The 15,241-nt window shown below is 37.7% G+C and overlaps 1 protein-coding gene across 1 annotated transcript; it reads right to left on the bottom strand.

Annotated features, from left to right (window-relative positions):
* Window positions 1-1,030: 1,030 nt before the first annotated feature.
* Window positions 1,031-14,709, bottom strand: LOC149822632 (NAD(P)-binding Rossmann-fold superfamily protein). Its single transcript, XM_089979933.1, has 6 exons — window positions 14,459-14,709; window positions 7,968-8,120; window positions 7,489-7,582; window positions 7,078-7,160; window positions 2,611-2,764; window positions 1,031-1,603 (listed from the first exon to the last, which is right to left on the bottom strand). Exons 1-6 carry the CDS (start codon window positions 14,648-14,650, stop codon window positions 1,368-1,370), a joined length of 912 nt encoding a protein of 303 aa, XP_089836059.1. The 5' UTR covers window positions 14,651-14,709; the 3' UTR covers window positions 1,031-1,367.
* Between the last annotated feature and the right edge of the window lie 532 nt (window positions 14,710-15,241).

Here is a 15,241-nt window from a genome sequence, read left to right as displayed (position 1 = left end):
AGGCAATTTCTACTAAATATGTAGATCACAATTGGAGGGTCAGATGTGAAAAAAAAAACTGAAAAAAACAAAACTATAACATTTTTTCACCAAGAGGTTCCTTACCCATTAGGGTAGCAAACATTACCCCAAAATAACTCTTTTTTTAGAACAATCCAAAATAACTTACTCTAATTCCACCAAGAATATATACCATGTTTGAATCCACACTCTTGTAAGAAATTGTGAGCATATTAGGATATCAAGCCAGGTGCCATATACCCAAAAGGACTCCACTCGTTTGGTAGGGGTGACTCATGAATGTCATCAAGCTGAGTTAGAAACAGATAGGCATGCATCTCTTGCTGGAGCAAGGTGGACTGCCTTGAGGGCAAGAGATGCCTGGGGCTTTAGGCCAGGAGCTTGGTTAGTGAGACAGCTTGAGTTAAGCATTAATCATTCCAGTTGTCTGATCGCTTAGGGTGCGTTTGGACTTCCCCGTTCTCAGCACTGGGGTAGGTTTTGCAATGGAGGAACTGAGAACCTGAGTTCCTTGATCCTGAATCTGAGATCCCCTGTTTGCCGAAGGGTCGGATCTGGTGCAGGGACCACATCAGAACCGACCTGGAACCTGTTGCCCGGGGATTTCAAAAGCCCCCTTAGTTTCACCTTTCACAAAAAGAATCAATTCACTAGGTACACAGCTTATTCAGTCCACTCCTAAAAGTTTGGCCTTCAGAATTTTCCTTCTGCCTCCTGGGAATAAGCGCAGGACTGGATAAGGTTTCCAGTGAACCAAAAGAGCTTTATGTTGTTCAAAGACTGGGGACTAAAACTTCATAACACCTCTCTCTTTCTCTCTGATCGTAGAGCATGGATGAGTCTCATGCTTACTGATGCCAGGATCAAGTATCCCCCCACAAGTTACTTGTGACTGGGTTTAGTTTTCATTTCTGTATCTTCTCCCACTCCCAAAGAAGAGTTGGAAGGAAAAATGGAAAATGGCCAACACATACCCAGCTAAATAGTATAAAGGAAAAAAAAACAGAAATACAACAAATAAATGGGACACAATTTATTCAAAGTTACATGTTTGCTTATTTTGACTATGATTTCCATTAGCGAATCTATAAAACGAACAATATACCCTAACAATGTAGGGTGTAATATAAGTTACAAGCAAGCTTTGGACAACTTACCCGTAGTATTAGTGCTTGGACAGTTATCAATTTCAAACATAATCAAGATGAATTCTGTTCCTGCCGGTTCAAGCCTGGACTCATTGATGAAGATGGTATCACATTCCCTCACGTTAAATCCAAAGAAGCAACAGGAATAAAACTCATTCTTTATTATTTTTGAAATTGGCATTTATCCAAAAGAACAGCTCACCATGGAATTTCTTGACCATCCCAAGCAAAGAACTTACCATTGTCACTTGTTTTTGCGCCATTGATTATACTTAGAAGCTTCTCCACTGAGAATTCCTTGGTGAAAAGCTTACCCGAAGGTACATTTCTTTGAAAAGGTTTGGAGAGGTCAGTGTCAACAGTTCCTGGATGTAACAGAATGCAGATGATTGGATCCTTTCTTCGTCTGAACTCCACTGATATTGTCTTCGTCACTGTGCATTTGGCCAGAGTTATAATTGGAATCTTAAATTCAGATTCTGCAATTCAAAAAGATTGATGCTGCAGTGTACGCTAGCCCATAGAAACAGATCAGTGTGCAGACATAGCCTTTGGTTGTGAGGATCTTAGTGAATACCTTTCAAAAAAAAAATGTGTTACTACAGCAATTCTCCGTATAAAAAATGTAAATATTCTTTGATTTAATTTGTTTCCATGAATGAATGAAATGTGATCACCATCCTGTTCGGCAGGTTGCATTGATGTGGGTGTCATGAGCGTGCAATTATTCCTGACGCAAACACAAAAAGAATGCTGATCTTTGAAATGCCAATTCATAGCATGGTAAGGAGAAACACAGTTGTCTACCCAAGTGGGACTGTCCCACCGGGGTTATGATGTGGTCTACAGAGGTACATGGCTTCCTGGCATAATAGCGAGTGTATCTGGAATATGTTAGGTGATGCTACGGAGCTTCATGTGCTTGGAGAATGCTATGATAGACACCATGGATAGTCCACCAGAAATTGAACTATCAATCAAGGTTGGAGAATTGTTGGGAAAATCCCAGGGTTGGAAATTTTCTTTTACACAGCTTTTCAGTTCATTTATTTAGAACATTTTCAAAATATATGTCAGCTGAATTCCTAAAAATCTGTCTGTGGCTCAGCCATCTGGATTGAGTCAGGGGCCATGTAAAAGTTTCAGCTGCAGTGTTCATGATTCAACCCATGTCTCATCTTGGAATTAGTCACAAGCCATATGAAATGGCAATTGCTTCGAGTCACCCAACTCATTTGAGTCTCTACCCTAATTCATACAAGGCTCAACCACTGTCATTTGGGACTTGATTGCATCAATATGTCCTTTGCTTTTAACATTGGGAGCAGCATGGATATATGCGAGCCATGTTAACACCCACCCAATATGCAACCACATGATATTCAATGCCAGAATGTTAAATAGAATGCCATTTCATAGAATCACAAATGTCACTGCTTACATTGATTGAGTGCAGCCTTTGAAGATCGGTATGAGTGCCATCCAGCTAGGCCATTATCTCCGATGGAGCCCACTCTCGCACTCAAGTTTGCTACAACAGCAAATTCGCTTTCAGTTCTATCACCTCCCCCCAACTTCAGAAGTGGCCACATATACTATAAACAAGTTAATGTCAAATGAATCAGTGCCACACAGGTATTGTATAGTGACTCGTATAACAAATTATAAGCAACTTTATAAATGGTCAGTGCAATAGATTAAAACATGATAAAATCCAATAGTATGTTAAAAAATGCAACACCAACTTCTTCACTTGTGCATTCACATGAATTTAGAAAACTAAACCCCAAAAAAAGGAAACCCAACAAGGCAGCAGCTAATGGAACATGAGAGGCATGCCAAAGAAAACCATGTAAAGGAGGCATGGAAATGCATTTGTAGGAAACTATGGTACATTTGAGCTAGCAAAGGGTAAAGGGCACACTTTGTCAGACATTTGACCATCCCTGTTCTTTTGAGACTGGGACCAGTCTCATAATCAGGATCTGTCTAGCCATCCGCAGATAAGACCAGACCAGGTCTGGAAGATGGTAAAATTATCTAGGTAGTGTTTGATCTTACTTCACTATCCCCATTTTCTTTCTTAGTATTAGAAAAGGATAAATAAACCATTTGACTGGAATTAATCTTGCACCCAGCTAAATCTTAGCATAAGTTAGATTGACACAACTATATTCACAACCATAATTCATGTGCATAAGCTAATGCTAATGAAAAGGGATGCATCAAATGCCATATTCAATATGGGAAACTAGGAAAAATTAAGCAACAGTGAAAACGTAATATCATAGAAAGACAACTATATAGGCCTAACATGACAACCTGTCAACAATGTCTAACACACAAAAAGCAACAGAGTAGACAAATCATTCAACACAGAACTAAACATGACCATTGGATCCTATTTTATGCTACTAGTTTATTTAATGATCATTTCTTGGATGCATTTCGGTAAAAATATATAATTTTTATTATTGAAGGTATTTGAATAAACACCAAGCACATTATGCACTAGTACTACCAAAAGGAGAGAAGACAAAAATAACTTCCTTAACATGCTTCATATATAACTCCACCTGTGTATAACAGTTTAGTTATACACTGCCGGTCCCAAGCCCGGATAAAGGAGGAGGGTTGCGGTAGGCCAGTGACAGCCAGCATAAAAACTTAGTCATACCCTATGAATATGAACCAATATGAGAATTTCGTTGGGGCGTTCCCTACTGAGCGATGCGTCACACCGGTGCCCGGGTGTGGTGTCAAATAGGCAAGGGTTCCCTCACTTTGTTGGACGGGTGGGGGTAAAGAAGTTAGTCCAAGACCATAAAATTAGGTTAGCCACTTGGAACATAAGGTCTTTAACTGGTAAGTTCGTAGAGTTAGTAGATGTTATGTGTAGGAGAAAGATTGATATTTTATGTTTACAAGAGACCAAATGGGTAGGTGAGAAGGCAAAAGTGATAGAACCTTGGGGATATAAGATTTGGTATACAGGAATAAATAGAAATAGGAATGGAGTAGGGATTGTTATGAGTCGTGAGTTTATAGATAATGTAGTTGAGGTCCGTAGGAAGGGTGATAGGATTTTACTTATTAAATTAGTATTAGGTACGAATATTATTAATATTATTAATGTTTATGCACCTCAAATAGGTTTAGATGATTCCATTAAGCGTCAATTTTGGGAAGATTTAGATGGAGTAGTACAAGGGATATCTTATGGAGAAAAGCTTTTCATCGGCGGTGACCTTAATGGACATGTAGGCATTAGTAGGGATGGATTTGAGAGTATCCATGGAGGCTATGGTATAGGAGAAAGAAACGAAAGTGGAGAAAGGATTTTAGATTTTGGTTTGTCCTATGATATGATCTTAGCAAACACTTGGCTCAGGAAGAGGGAGTCTCACCTAGTAACATTTAAAAGTGGGGTTAATATGAGTCAAATAGATTTTTTCATATTTAAAAAGAGAGATAGGAGTTGTTGCATCGATTGTAAGGTTATACCGGGAGAAAGTGTAACTACACAACATAGAGTCTTAATTTTAGATCTTAGAATTAGACAATGCCGCAAAAGGGATAGACATAGGATAGATCCTAGAATTAAGTGGTGGGCACTGAAAGGAGATAAACAAAGAATGTTTGTAGAGAAGGTAGTTAAGGAAGTTGATTGGTGTCTCGAGGAGGATTCAGAATCAATGTGGAATAAGATAGCGGGTGGCATGAGAAAGGTGGCTAAGGAGGTATTGGGTGAGTCTAAAGGCGGTGCACCGTTAGGTAGGGATACATCATGGTGGAACGAGGATGTCAAATTAGCTATTAAGGTTAAAAGAGAGTGTTATAGAAATCTAAGTAAGAGTCGTGATAATGAGAATTTAGAGAAGTATATGATAGCAAAGAAGGAAGCTAAAAAAGTAGTTCGAAACGCGAGGGATAAGGTATATAAGGAGGTTTATGACAAGTTAGATACTAAAGAGGGTGAGAAGAATATTTATAGGCTTGCAAAGATGAGAGATAAGAAAGCAAGGGATCTGGGTATGGTTAAATGTATCAAAGATGAAACACAAAGGGTTTTAGTCAAAGATGAGGAGATTAAGGAGAGATGGAAAGATTATTTTGATAAGCTATTTAATAGAAGTCATGCTCAGGATCTTGGAGACTTGTCAATTCCTTTTCATGAGATGAATCGTGACTTCATGCGCAAGATTCAAAAGAAAGAAATTGCAGAGGCTTTGAAGAAAATGAAATCAAGAAGGGCAGTTGGCCCAGATGGTATACCTATCGAGGCTTGGAAATGCTTGGGAGAGAAAGGTTTAGAATGGTTAACAAATCTTTTTAACAAGATTTGGCGGACAAATAAGATGCCTAATGAGTGGAGGAAGAGTACTTTGGTGTCTCTATATAAGAATAAGAGTGATATACAAGATTGCACAAACTATCGTGGTATAAAACTCATGAGTCATACTATGAAGCTTTGGGAAAGGGTGATGGAGTCTAGATTGAGGAAGATTGTCATGATATCGGAGAATCAATTTGGTTTTATGCCTGGAAGATCAACTATGAAAGCTATACATCTTCTTAGACAACTTATTGAGAGAAATAGAGAGAAGAACAAAGATTTGCATATGGTTTTTATTGATTTGGAGAAGGCATACGATAGAGTACCTAGGGACGTTCTCTGGTGGACAATGATGAAGAAAGGTGTTTCTCTCAAGTACATTAGTATAATTAAGGATATGTATGAAGGAGTAGTAACCAATGTCCGCACTTGTGGAGGGGTGACAACCAATTTTCCTATAACGGTTAGGTTACATCAAGGATCTGCTTTAAACCCTTTCCTATTTGCTATAATGATGGATGAGCTTACGAGATCAATTCAAGAAAATGTGTCGTGGTGTATGTTGTTTGTTGATGATATTGTTTTGATTGATGAGTCTAGAGCTGGGGTTAATGCTAAGTTAGAATTATGGAGACAGACATTGGAAGCAAGAGGTTTTAAGTTGAGTAAGAGTAAGACAGAATATATGGAATGTCGGTTTAGTAAGCAACGAAGTAGTGATGGGAGTGTAGTGAAGTTTGGTGAGCAAGAAATACCAGTGGATGATTGTTTCAAATATTTGAGATCTATCATTCAAAAGTATGGAGAAATTGATGAAGATGTAAATCATAGGATAAAGGTTGGGTGGATGAAATGAAAAAGTGCAACTGGAGTGTTGTGCGATCGTAGAATGCCATTGCGGTTGAAGGGAAAGTTTTATAGGACGACTATTAGGCCCGCTTTACAATATGGTACGGAATGTTGGGCTGCCAAAAGACATCATATTCAAAAAATGAGTGTAGCTAAGATGCGTATGCTTAGATGAATGTGTGGAAATACAATAAAAGATAAGATTCGGAACCAGGAGATACATAAGAAGGTAGGCGTTACACCCATTGAAAATAAGATGAGAGAAAATCGTTTACGGTGGTTTGGACATATTCGGCGAAGGCCTAATGATGCTCCAGTTAGAAGGATGGAGAAATGGGAAAATATATTAGTTAAAAGAGGTCGGGGTAGGCCTAGGAAGACTTGGATGGAGATGATAGGAAAGGATATGAATGATTTGAACCTCACCGAGGACATGGCATTGGATAAAAATGATTGGAGGAGAAGGATTCATGTGGAAGACCCAGAATGATTTTCTTTGTTGGTTCATATCGCCGACCCCAATTGTTTTGGGATGAAGGCGTAGTTGTTGTTGTTTGTTGTTGTAACATGCTTCATATATATCAGGCTTCAAAGAGTGCAACTAGTAAACATCAAGGCAGGCATGAATAGTTTAGCAAGTAATCTTAAAAATTCACATCAGAAGGATTACTAGAAAGGAATTAAGCATCCAATAAAACAAGCACTAACTTACACTCAATTTACCTTGACCACAAGAGTGGGACCAACTGCATTAACCTCATATGCCAACAACAGGGAAGACCTTTGGACTTTACTCAAGGATGTTTCTACATTTAAAGTTCAAGATGAAGATCAGATAAACATATATATTATCATAAAATAGGATAATCTAGGACAATGAAAACAAGGAACCTAGATTGCATAATGATCATCACAAAAACTACAAGAACAACTGGCATTCATATTTATGGTCCATCCATAGACTGGTAACATATTTTGCATGAAAAATGCATATAAGTTTGTAGTATCATACTATTGTGGTTTTCCAAAAGCCTAGCGCAGTACTTTTGAGACAAATGAAATTAGGAAATAAAATTATATATTCAAGAATCTAATCCACCTAAACCATACAAATATCAACAGGATAGTTCTGACCTGGAGTTAGAACATCAGGAATAGAAAGAATGCCAGATGTATTGATCAGAAGATTTAAATATCCATATCTCTCTGTTACAGTTTTTGCTGTTGTCTGCCATAAGATAATATAACACAAGTATGTCAGTAGAGTCTGGGTGTATAAACGAAAGCGATACAGGTGTTTGGAAAGATTCTGAAATTCTCTAAATAAGACATCAACTTGTGATTTGTACACTGAAAGTTTTGCGTTAGGAGAAAAGAAAACTAGTGCAACTGATATCAATTAGGGTACACAACTTTTTCAAGAAGGCACTTGAATTTACGGCAGAAAATCATCCAAAATACCAAACAACTGCAAGGACTGATGACTATCAGATGTAATGCATGTATATCATACGCTCTACTTGCTCTATAATCTATGTTGGTCAGTAAATAAAGAAATCAAAACACAGAAATGCCAATAATGGGAGTAAGTTACAAATGAAATAATGGAATACCTCTATGGTGCTCTCAACAGTTGTGTCCAACTTAAGTATGTTGAGGCGTTCTGCAAACTTGCATTTCAATTCTCTAAGGCCAACTGACTGATCAGGATTGCGGCAGGTAGCAACAACATGACCCTTGTCGTACTTCTCTAGCAGTTGCCGAACCTGTCAAAAGTCGAAACATTAAGGTGTTTTAACTGCTATGAACAAAAATAGCTCATGAAGATGTCAGGCAAGTTTTCCTCAAGTGTTCTTCATGGTGATGGTCCTACCTAACCTCAACAATTGTTTACTCACAACAGATGCTGCCATTGATCGGAGCATCTAAAGGTTATAATTTTTCTATAAGCCATGGAAACACATAAACCTATGTCAATCACCACGTATACTGGGATACAACCATTTTTATGAAATTTCCAATATGACTTGTATATAAAGGGATACAGAACAGCAGTCAAAATGGAGTATCCGTGTGATATAGACTTCAAATACTTTGGATGAGACAACAGGTGCACACATAAAGTCTAATGCAGTATGCAAATGCCATTACATGACAAAACAAATAATAACTAGCCTTCATGACACGGAGAGATAACAGCTCTGACCTGATTCATTAATCGACAATGGGGTTGATCAATCTTCTAGTCATGGCGACATTCATTTTTGTTTCCTCTCTTGTCACAAAAATATTAAGCAGAAATAAAGCTTTTCAACGAGGCCAAAATTGCAATTTTGAACTTCATGACATCAAACAATTGTAAGACTATGTAACATCGAGTAATTCACCAACCATAAGATTGAATATTCAGACACACTTGTACCCATGCAAGACAAGGTTTGACGTGAACATGAACAGAACAATGCAGAAAACTCCAAAAGGCAATCATATTTATAAAAAAAAAGATATTTGCAATTCAGTGAGTCCAAAATAACATTTCAATTAATGAAAGAGTTGAGAGACTGTTACATCAGACTTTACTTCCCAAATATACCTGATGTAAGCACTCATCCTCCTATAACAACATAACGTGAGTGTATGAATGTAACTTACAGTCATTATTATTAGCATGCTTCTGGAATACAGTACCTTAGCTTGTTAGGAATGGTTATATTTTTTATGAAGTCAATTATATGTTAAAATATATGTATACATATATGTATATACCTATGTATACATACATATATTCATATATATAGTTATTAGTCTTGTAATAGTTAAATGCCCTATAGGGGCATTTTAGTCATCTTCATTAATAAAACTGTTTATTAAAACAGTTATTTTTTCCTTTTATTTATTTTTATTTTTCTATTTTTGTAATTAGTAGAGCCATTGGGGGCTCTATGGCCTTTTTGACCATAGAGTTGTTGGGACTCCCAACGGTCAGAAATATGACCGTTGGGAGCTCCCAATGACCCTATTGAGAGTTTCCAATGGTCTTTCTTCTCTCCTTTTTCATGTGTAAATAGGGGTGTAATCCCCCTATTCTTTATGCTTTTACTCAAGTACTTAATAAAATCCTATATTTTTTACTGTTGTGTTTACCCTTTGTTGGCTATTTGTATTGTCCCAATGTGGACTTGTGCTTGTGCACATTGTGAGTGTGATCTTGTTAGTCCCTAGTGGCATTGGCTTGTGCTTGTGCACTCTCTGTGATTGCAATCTTGTAAGCCCTTAGTAGTGTTGCTTTTATCACTTTCGCTATTTCATTACATGGTATCAAAGCCATCGAGTTATTGAGGAAGTGCATCTTCAAAGTGATCGTGTGTTCGTGGTGATTCAAAGTGAGGAAAAGCTTCTTCAAACGTGCTCTTGCACATTTTTTTTCTCTTACTATCCCTCTCTTCAAGAATTGAGCATGAACAAAAAATCAATTTATCTTTCAAGCTAAATGGCACAAATTACATGACGTGGGCATCCGCTATGGAGAACAATCTCAAAGGAAAATTTATGGGTATGTCATGGGCACCATCCCAAAACCACAACTCAAGCTCACCAAAAAGAAAGGAGATCAAGAGAAAGCCTTAAAAGGTGATGCACGTATAAAAGTCATTCAAGACCATCAAACTAAGGTAGAAGATTGGGAAAGTAACCATGCTAAGATTCTTACATGGTTTATGAACAATGATGAGCTCAAGATATGTGCCAACATTGCCAAATTTCGTAAAGCTAATAAGGCTTGGTTCTTTTTGAAGGGTATCTATACCAAAAAAAACTGAAAATACAAATTTTCTTGCAAGACAAGATACGAACAATCAAACAAGGTGAAATGAGCATTCATGATTATTTTAGCTCTCTAGGCCCACTATAGGGTTTTTCAAGAAAAAAAAACAGATAAGTTTTTTTTTGTCAAAAGAATGGCCCACGGATGGGGTTTTACCTCCTCTGCTTTGTGTCAAGAAGCAGACCCCGATTCGGGTTTTCCTCTGCCTCATATGCCGACAACCACCCGATGGAGGGGTTTTCCCTCTGCCTCACACGTCAGCAGATTGCTACCGGAGTTCGGCAGGGATCGGCGCCCCAAAACCCGTCGGCCAAATCAAAAACTTGTTTTAAGTTTTTTTTATTTACCGAATAAAAAAAATTTCCCAACAAGAGAGTGGCCGATTTTTTCGGTGACGACCTCAAAATAAAAACAAAAAATATACTAATCGTTCTTCGCTTTTCAGTTTTGATTTCCAATGTGTTCACGTGAATGCCGATTGATGGTCCCGAGCGGCGATCTGCAACTCCGAGCGACGACCGGCCAACAGAGGATGTGCACTATACAGGTATGGTTCTGATAACACTATAGGATTCCTAGGGATCGTCCTTGTAGAGCACAGATACAATGAGGATAGAGAGAACGAGAGAGTTTTTGTTTCAGGCCTGCTTCAAGGGGGATAGACTTTTCAGTATATCTACGTATTGCAGGAGCTGGGCTTTTTATGCCTCCCTTGGGTAGCCTGATCCCCAGCGGATTTCACATATCCTCGGATACACATAATAGTTCTGGTGAGATATGGGTTTGGTTCAAAACCAAAAAACTGTTTTGGTAAGTGCATTTGGTGGGGGCATCCTATGCAATAAGATGAGAGGGGGCCCACCTCAGACCCTATCACATGGGATCAAATAAGTTTGCATGGCCACGTGGATTTGGATCTATCCGAATCCCCCCCCCCACACACACACACACACACATACATACATGTAAGAATTAGTCTGAACAGAGATTTTCATGATTCTTTTTTTCTTGAATCTGACCAATAGGGATGTAATCTATGTCACACGGACTCGGCTAGGGAGGTGCCGCACCCGAGTCGACACGCCCCGACACGGGTGCGGACACGGGTGCGGCCTCGGACACGGCCTGGACTCGGTCAACGCCGAGTCGGACTCGGTCAACGAGTCCAGGCCGAGTCCGTCTTAATTTTGGACTCGGTCAACGTTGACCGAGTCCAAAAATGTCCATTTTTAGTACAAAAAATAAAAAAAAGGATCATTTTATATATTTTTTAAAAATATATATATATATATATAGCATGAGTCTTAAACATTAGGCCCAGAAAAAAAAATTATTCTTAAATATTATCATTTAATTCTCTCTCTCAATCTTAAAAGCTAATAAATTCTCATCCACGAGTACCAACACTTTTCATCCACCAAGTTCTCTCTCTTATAAAAGCTAATAAATTCTCATCCACGAGTAGCAACACTTTCTCATCCACCGAGATCTCTCTCTCTCTCTTTTTCAAATCTAGCTTTGAAAAATTAAAAGCTTTTAATGCTTTTAATTAATGTTATGAATTTTAGCAAAAGATATATAATGCATTTACCAGAACATGCTTTTAGTTAATGCTTTTAATTAATACCTTGATGATGTTTTATTCCCATGGTAGCTAAGACTCGGCTGAGTCAATGATAAACTCAGCCTAGTTTGGTTCTAACCCAGTTATACTACTATTTTAACTCAGTTAGTTCAGGATCTGAGACAACTTGGAAGAGTCACGAGCCGAGTCCAAAATTTATATAGACATATGCACACACTGGATATATATATATATATATATTTTTAAATATATATATATATATAGCCGAGTCCCCGTGTCCAAAATTTTTAAAATTGCGCCGCACCCGTGTCGCACCCGCACCCGCACCCGCACCCATGTGACATAGGATGTAATCCATATTCTTGGTTTTCAAGTGATCGGCTCTTGAATCATCCAATTGTTATGTATAAGTAGGATCTTTTAAGGCTTGAAAATTGATGGCTTAGAATTTGTGTAAATATGCATCCAAAACCTCTTTTTTTTTGTCAAAAACACATGATCCAAGAGTCGATCCGCAGAAAATGGACCATGCTGAATGCATTGGTAAAGTCCTATTCGTAAAAAAAAAAAAAGAAATCGGAAATGCCCTACTTCACACTCTAGTTCTCATGTGGCCCATATATATATATATATATATAGAGAGAGAGAGAGAGAGAGAGAGAGAGAGTAGTGCGCTGGATCCACCCACTTTCACATTCTTAAAACTACTATTTTTGAAGGGGTCTAACGAGACTTAACGAAAAAGAGGGCCTAAGGAATACATTACTCATATATATATATATATATATATATATATATATATATATATATATATATATATATATATATATATATATATATATATATATAATGACACAGTGCACCCGGAGTACCTACTCCCACCTAATAGAAGCTTAAGATTGTCAAATTTCTTAAGCTTTTTAGTTGATCAAACCCTATAGATATTATCTATAAAAATTATTTAGTAGAAAACAAGTTTTGGATCTTGTCATTATAGCATATATGTATGTTTTTTAAGACCTTTAAAAATCAATGGCTCATAATGTATCAAAATTTCATGACTTAAAATATCCTACTTTTATGTCCAAAAAACATGATCCAAAGCATGATTCCTATCAAATAAACTAATGTTGAGTACATCTATAAGGTTTAATTGAGAAGATACAACCTACAACCATGATTTCAGTATGTGGGACTAGGTACTCCCTGAGCACCTTAGCATCACTCATATATATATATATATATATATATATATATATATATAGAGAGAGAGAGAGAGAGTAATGGGTAGGTGCTAAATGAAATATGTTAAATGATATGTGCTAAATGGGTTTTTCAAGTTTTTCCATTTTATTTTTAATTTTTGACCGTACAGATGTGATCTATGTACTTGATTTTATAGGGATCAGCTTTTAAAGTGTTCAATTCAGACACATGGATGGGTTTTTATAAGATTTGAAAAATCAACGGTTAAAAATCTTTGTAAATTTTTTAGGCTCTAAATATCATTTTTTTATAGAAAATACATGATCCAGGTGTGGAATTCCTCGTAAATCGACCATGCCCAACACATTTATGGGGTTGAAACTTGAAACTGCCAAAAAACACTTGAAGAGCAGAGAATCGCATTTAGCACGTATCATTTTGCATATTTCATTTAGCACCTCTCTCTCTCTCTCTCTCTCTCTCTCTCTCTCTCTCTCTCTCTATATATATATATATATATATATATATATATATATATATATATATATATATATATATATATATATATATATATATAAGTGCATTTATGGCCGTACTCTACCCAATGTACCCATGCTTTTAGAAATCTCCATGTCATATCATGCTTAGCGGTTCCACACCCATACCCGTCGTACCTATGTGAAATAGGAAGTCAAAACGTAGATCTCACCCTCCAGCACCCAGTGGAAGAGCCAGGTTTTGCTATTGGAGGACACTAATTCAACATTTGCTGGATCATCATGTAACTTTGGATATGACTCTAGGGAAAAAGTAAGAATGAAATGGCAAATTTACGTTGATCGGATCCAAACGAACGAGTTCTTTTAAATTTTTGTTAAAACCCAGTTTGAATCAGATTTTTTGCATTTTAGATCCTTTCGAGATCAGACTCGTTTCCGTCGTCATATGCAAAAGCTTGTACGAATCGAATTTGCTCAGCATAGAATCATTTCAGATCCGACTCGTTTCCGTTTTCTTATAAAAAAGAAATGTACGAATCGGATTTTGCGCATCTTACATCCTCCTAGACGGGTTTGGTACTTCCCTGCCTGCAAAGGACCAACCCAGACCCGGACCCGGTCTCCCCTCGTGAGTCGTGAGAGCTTGAACGAATCCGGCAGGTCCAGCCCAGTCCCGATCCGTTTCCCCTACGAAACCCAAGACAGCCATAGGCCCCAAAAGAACCCTAATTTGCCTCGAAAGGATGAAAGACGAAGAATCCCTCAAAGAATTTCCCGATTAGAAGAAAGAATTCTTCAAATTTTCTAAGAAAAAAACCGATTTCCGCCATTTTCCACGAGCAATATTACTCAGACCAATCAATAAACAAGAAAAAGTAAATCACGAGAAGAAATGAAGCAAAAAAAAAACCTAGAAGTTTCAGCCTTAAGTAAGGGAAAATACTGGAACCAGAAGTCACCGGAAGCTTCTAGAAGGAGAAGGGCGCTTACGAATTCGAGACCGATCCCTCTGGACGCGCCCTGCACCAGGGAGACCGCGCCATCTCCCCACCTCAATGCGGACGGAGGAGAAGAAGAAGAGGTGCAGGAGAAGGGTTTCTGGAACGTTCTAGAAGGCCTGGAGAGCAGGGAGATGCGTGGTTCGGATAGCAGAGCCATGAGAAGCTTTCGGTTAAACCTCATCCCTTGATTGTCGTTAAATTCTTTTAGTTAAGACCTTTTTTTTCCTTCTTCTTTCGGATAAAAAAGGGTAGAGTTGGGACTCGGGAGTCTTAAATAGGGAGGTCAACTGTTTGGATTTGGGTCCGATATCTGACTGAATCCTAATCAATTTAGTTCGATTTGGTGAAAGAAAAAAAACATTGCAGTAACAATCGGATTTGGATTCAACAGTGTTTTACACCTGAATTCGAATCTGGATCCAATTACATACTGTATAATGATTTAAGCTAGCCAGTTCGGGATTTAGTAATTTTTTTTTTCAATCTTGACTCCAAGAATCGTTTCGGGCTTGAACAGGATCAGATTTATAAATAGTTCAGGTTTGATTTAGCTCATCTGAGGTTCCGAATTCGTTTTTTAATTAAATGTCAAATGAAAATCAATGATCTAGCCGAGTACTTTACCGAGCATTTGTCACACAAAACACAGAAAATCGCCCATGGAGAAAATCACTGCAGGCACAGCAATTTTCTATATTTTGTATGTCCCGAGTACTTTATAAAGAGCTCGGCTCCAATCACTGGATCTGATATGCACTTATCGAATTCTTTT

Source organism: Nuphar pumila, chromosome 11, assembly GCF_984573655.1.
Source record: "Nuphar pumila chromosome 11, dmNupPumi1.hap1.1, whole genome shotgun sequence".
NCBI classification, from domain to species: Eukaryota; Viridiplantae; Streptophyta; class Magnoliopsida; order Nymphaeales; family Nymphaeaceae; genus Nuphar; species Nuphar pumila.
Note: the sequence above shows the minus strand (reverse complement) of the source record. Positions and strands in the feature narration are given on the sequence as shown.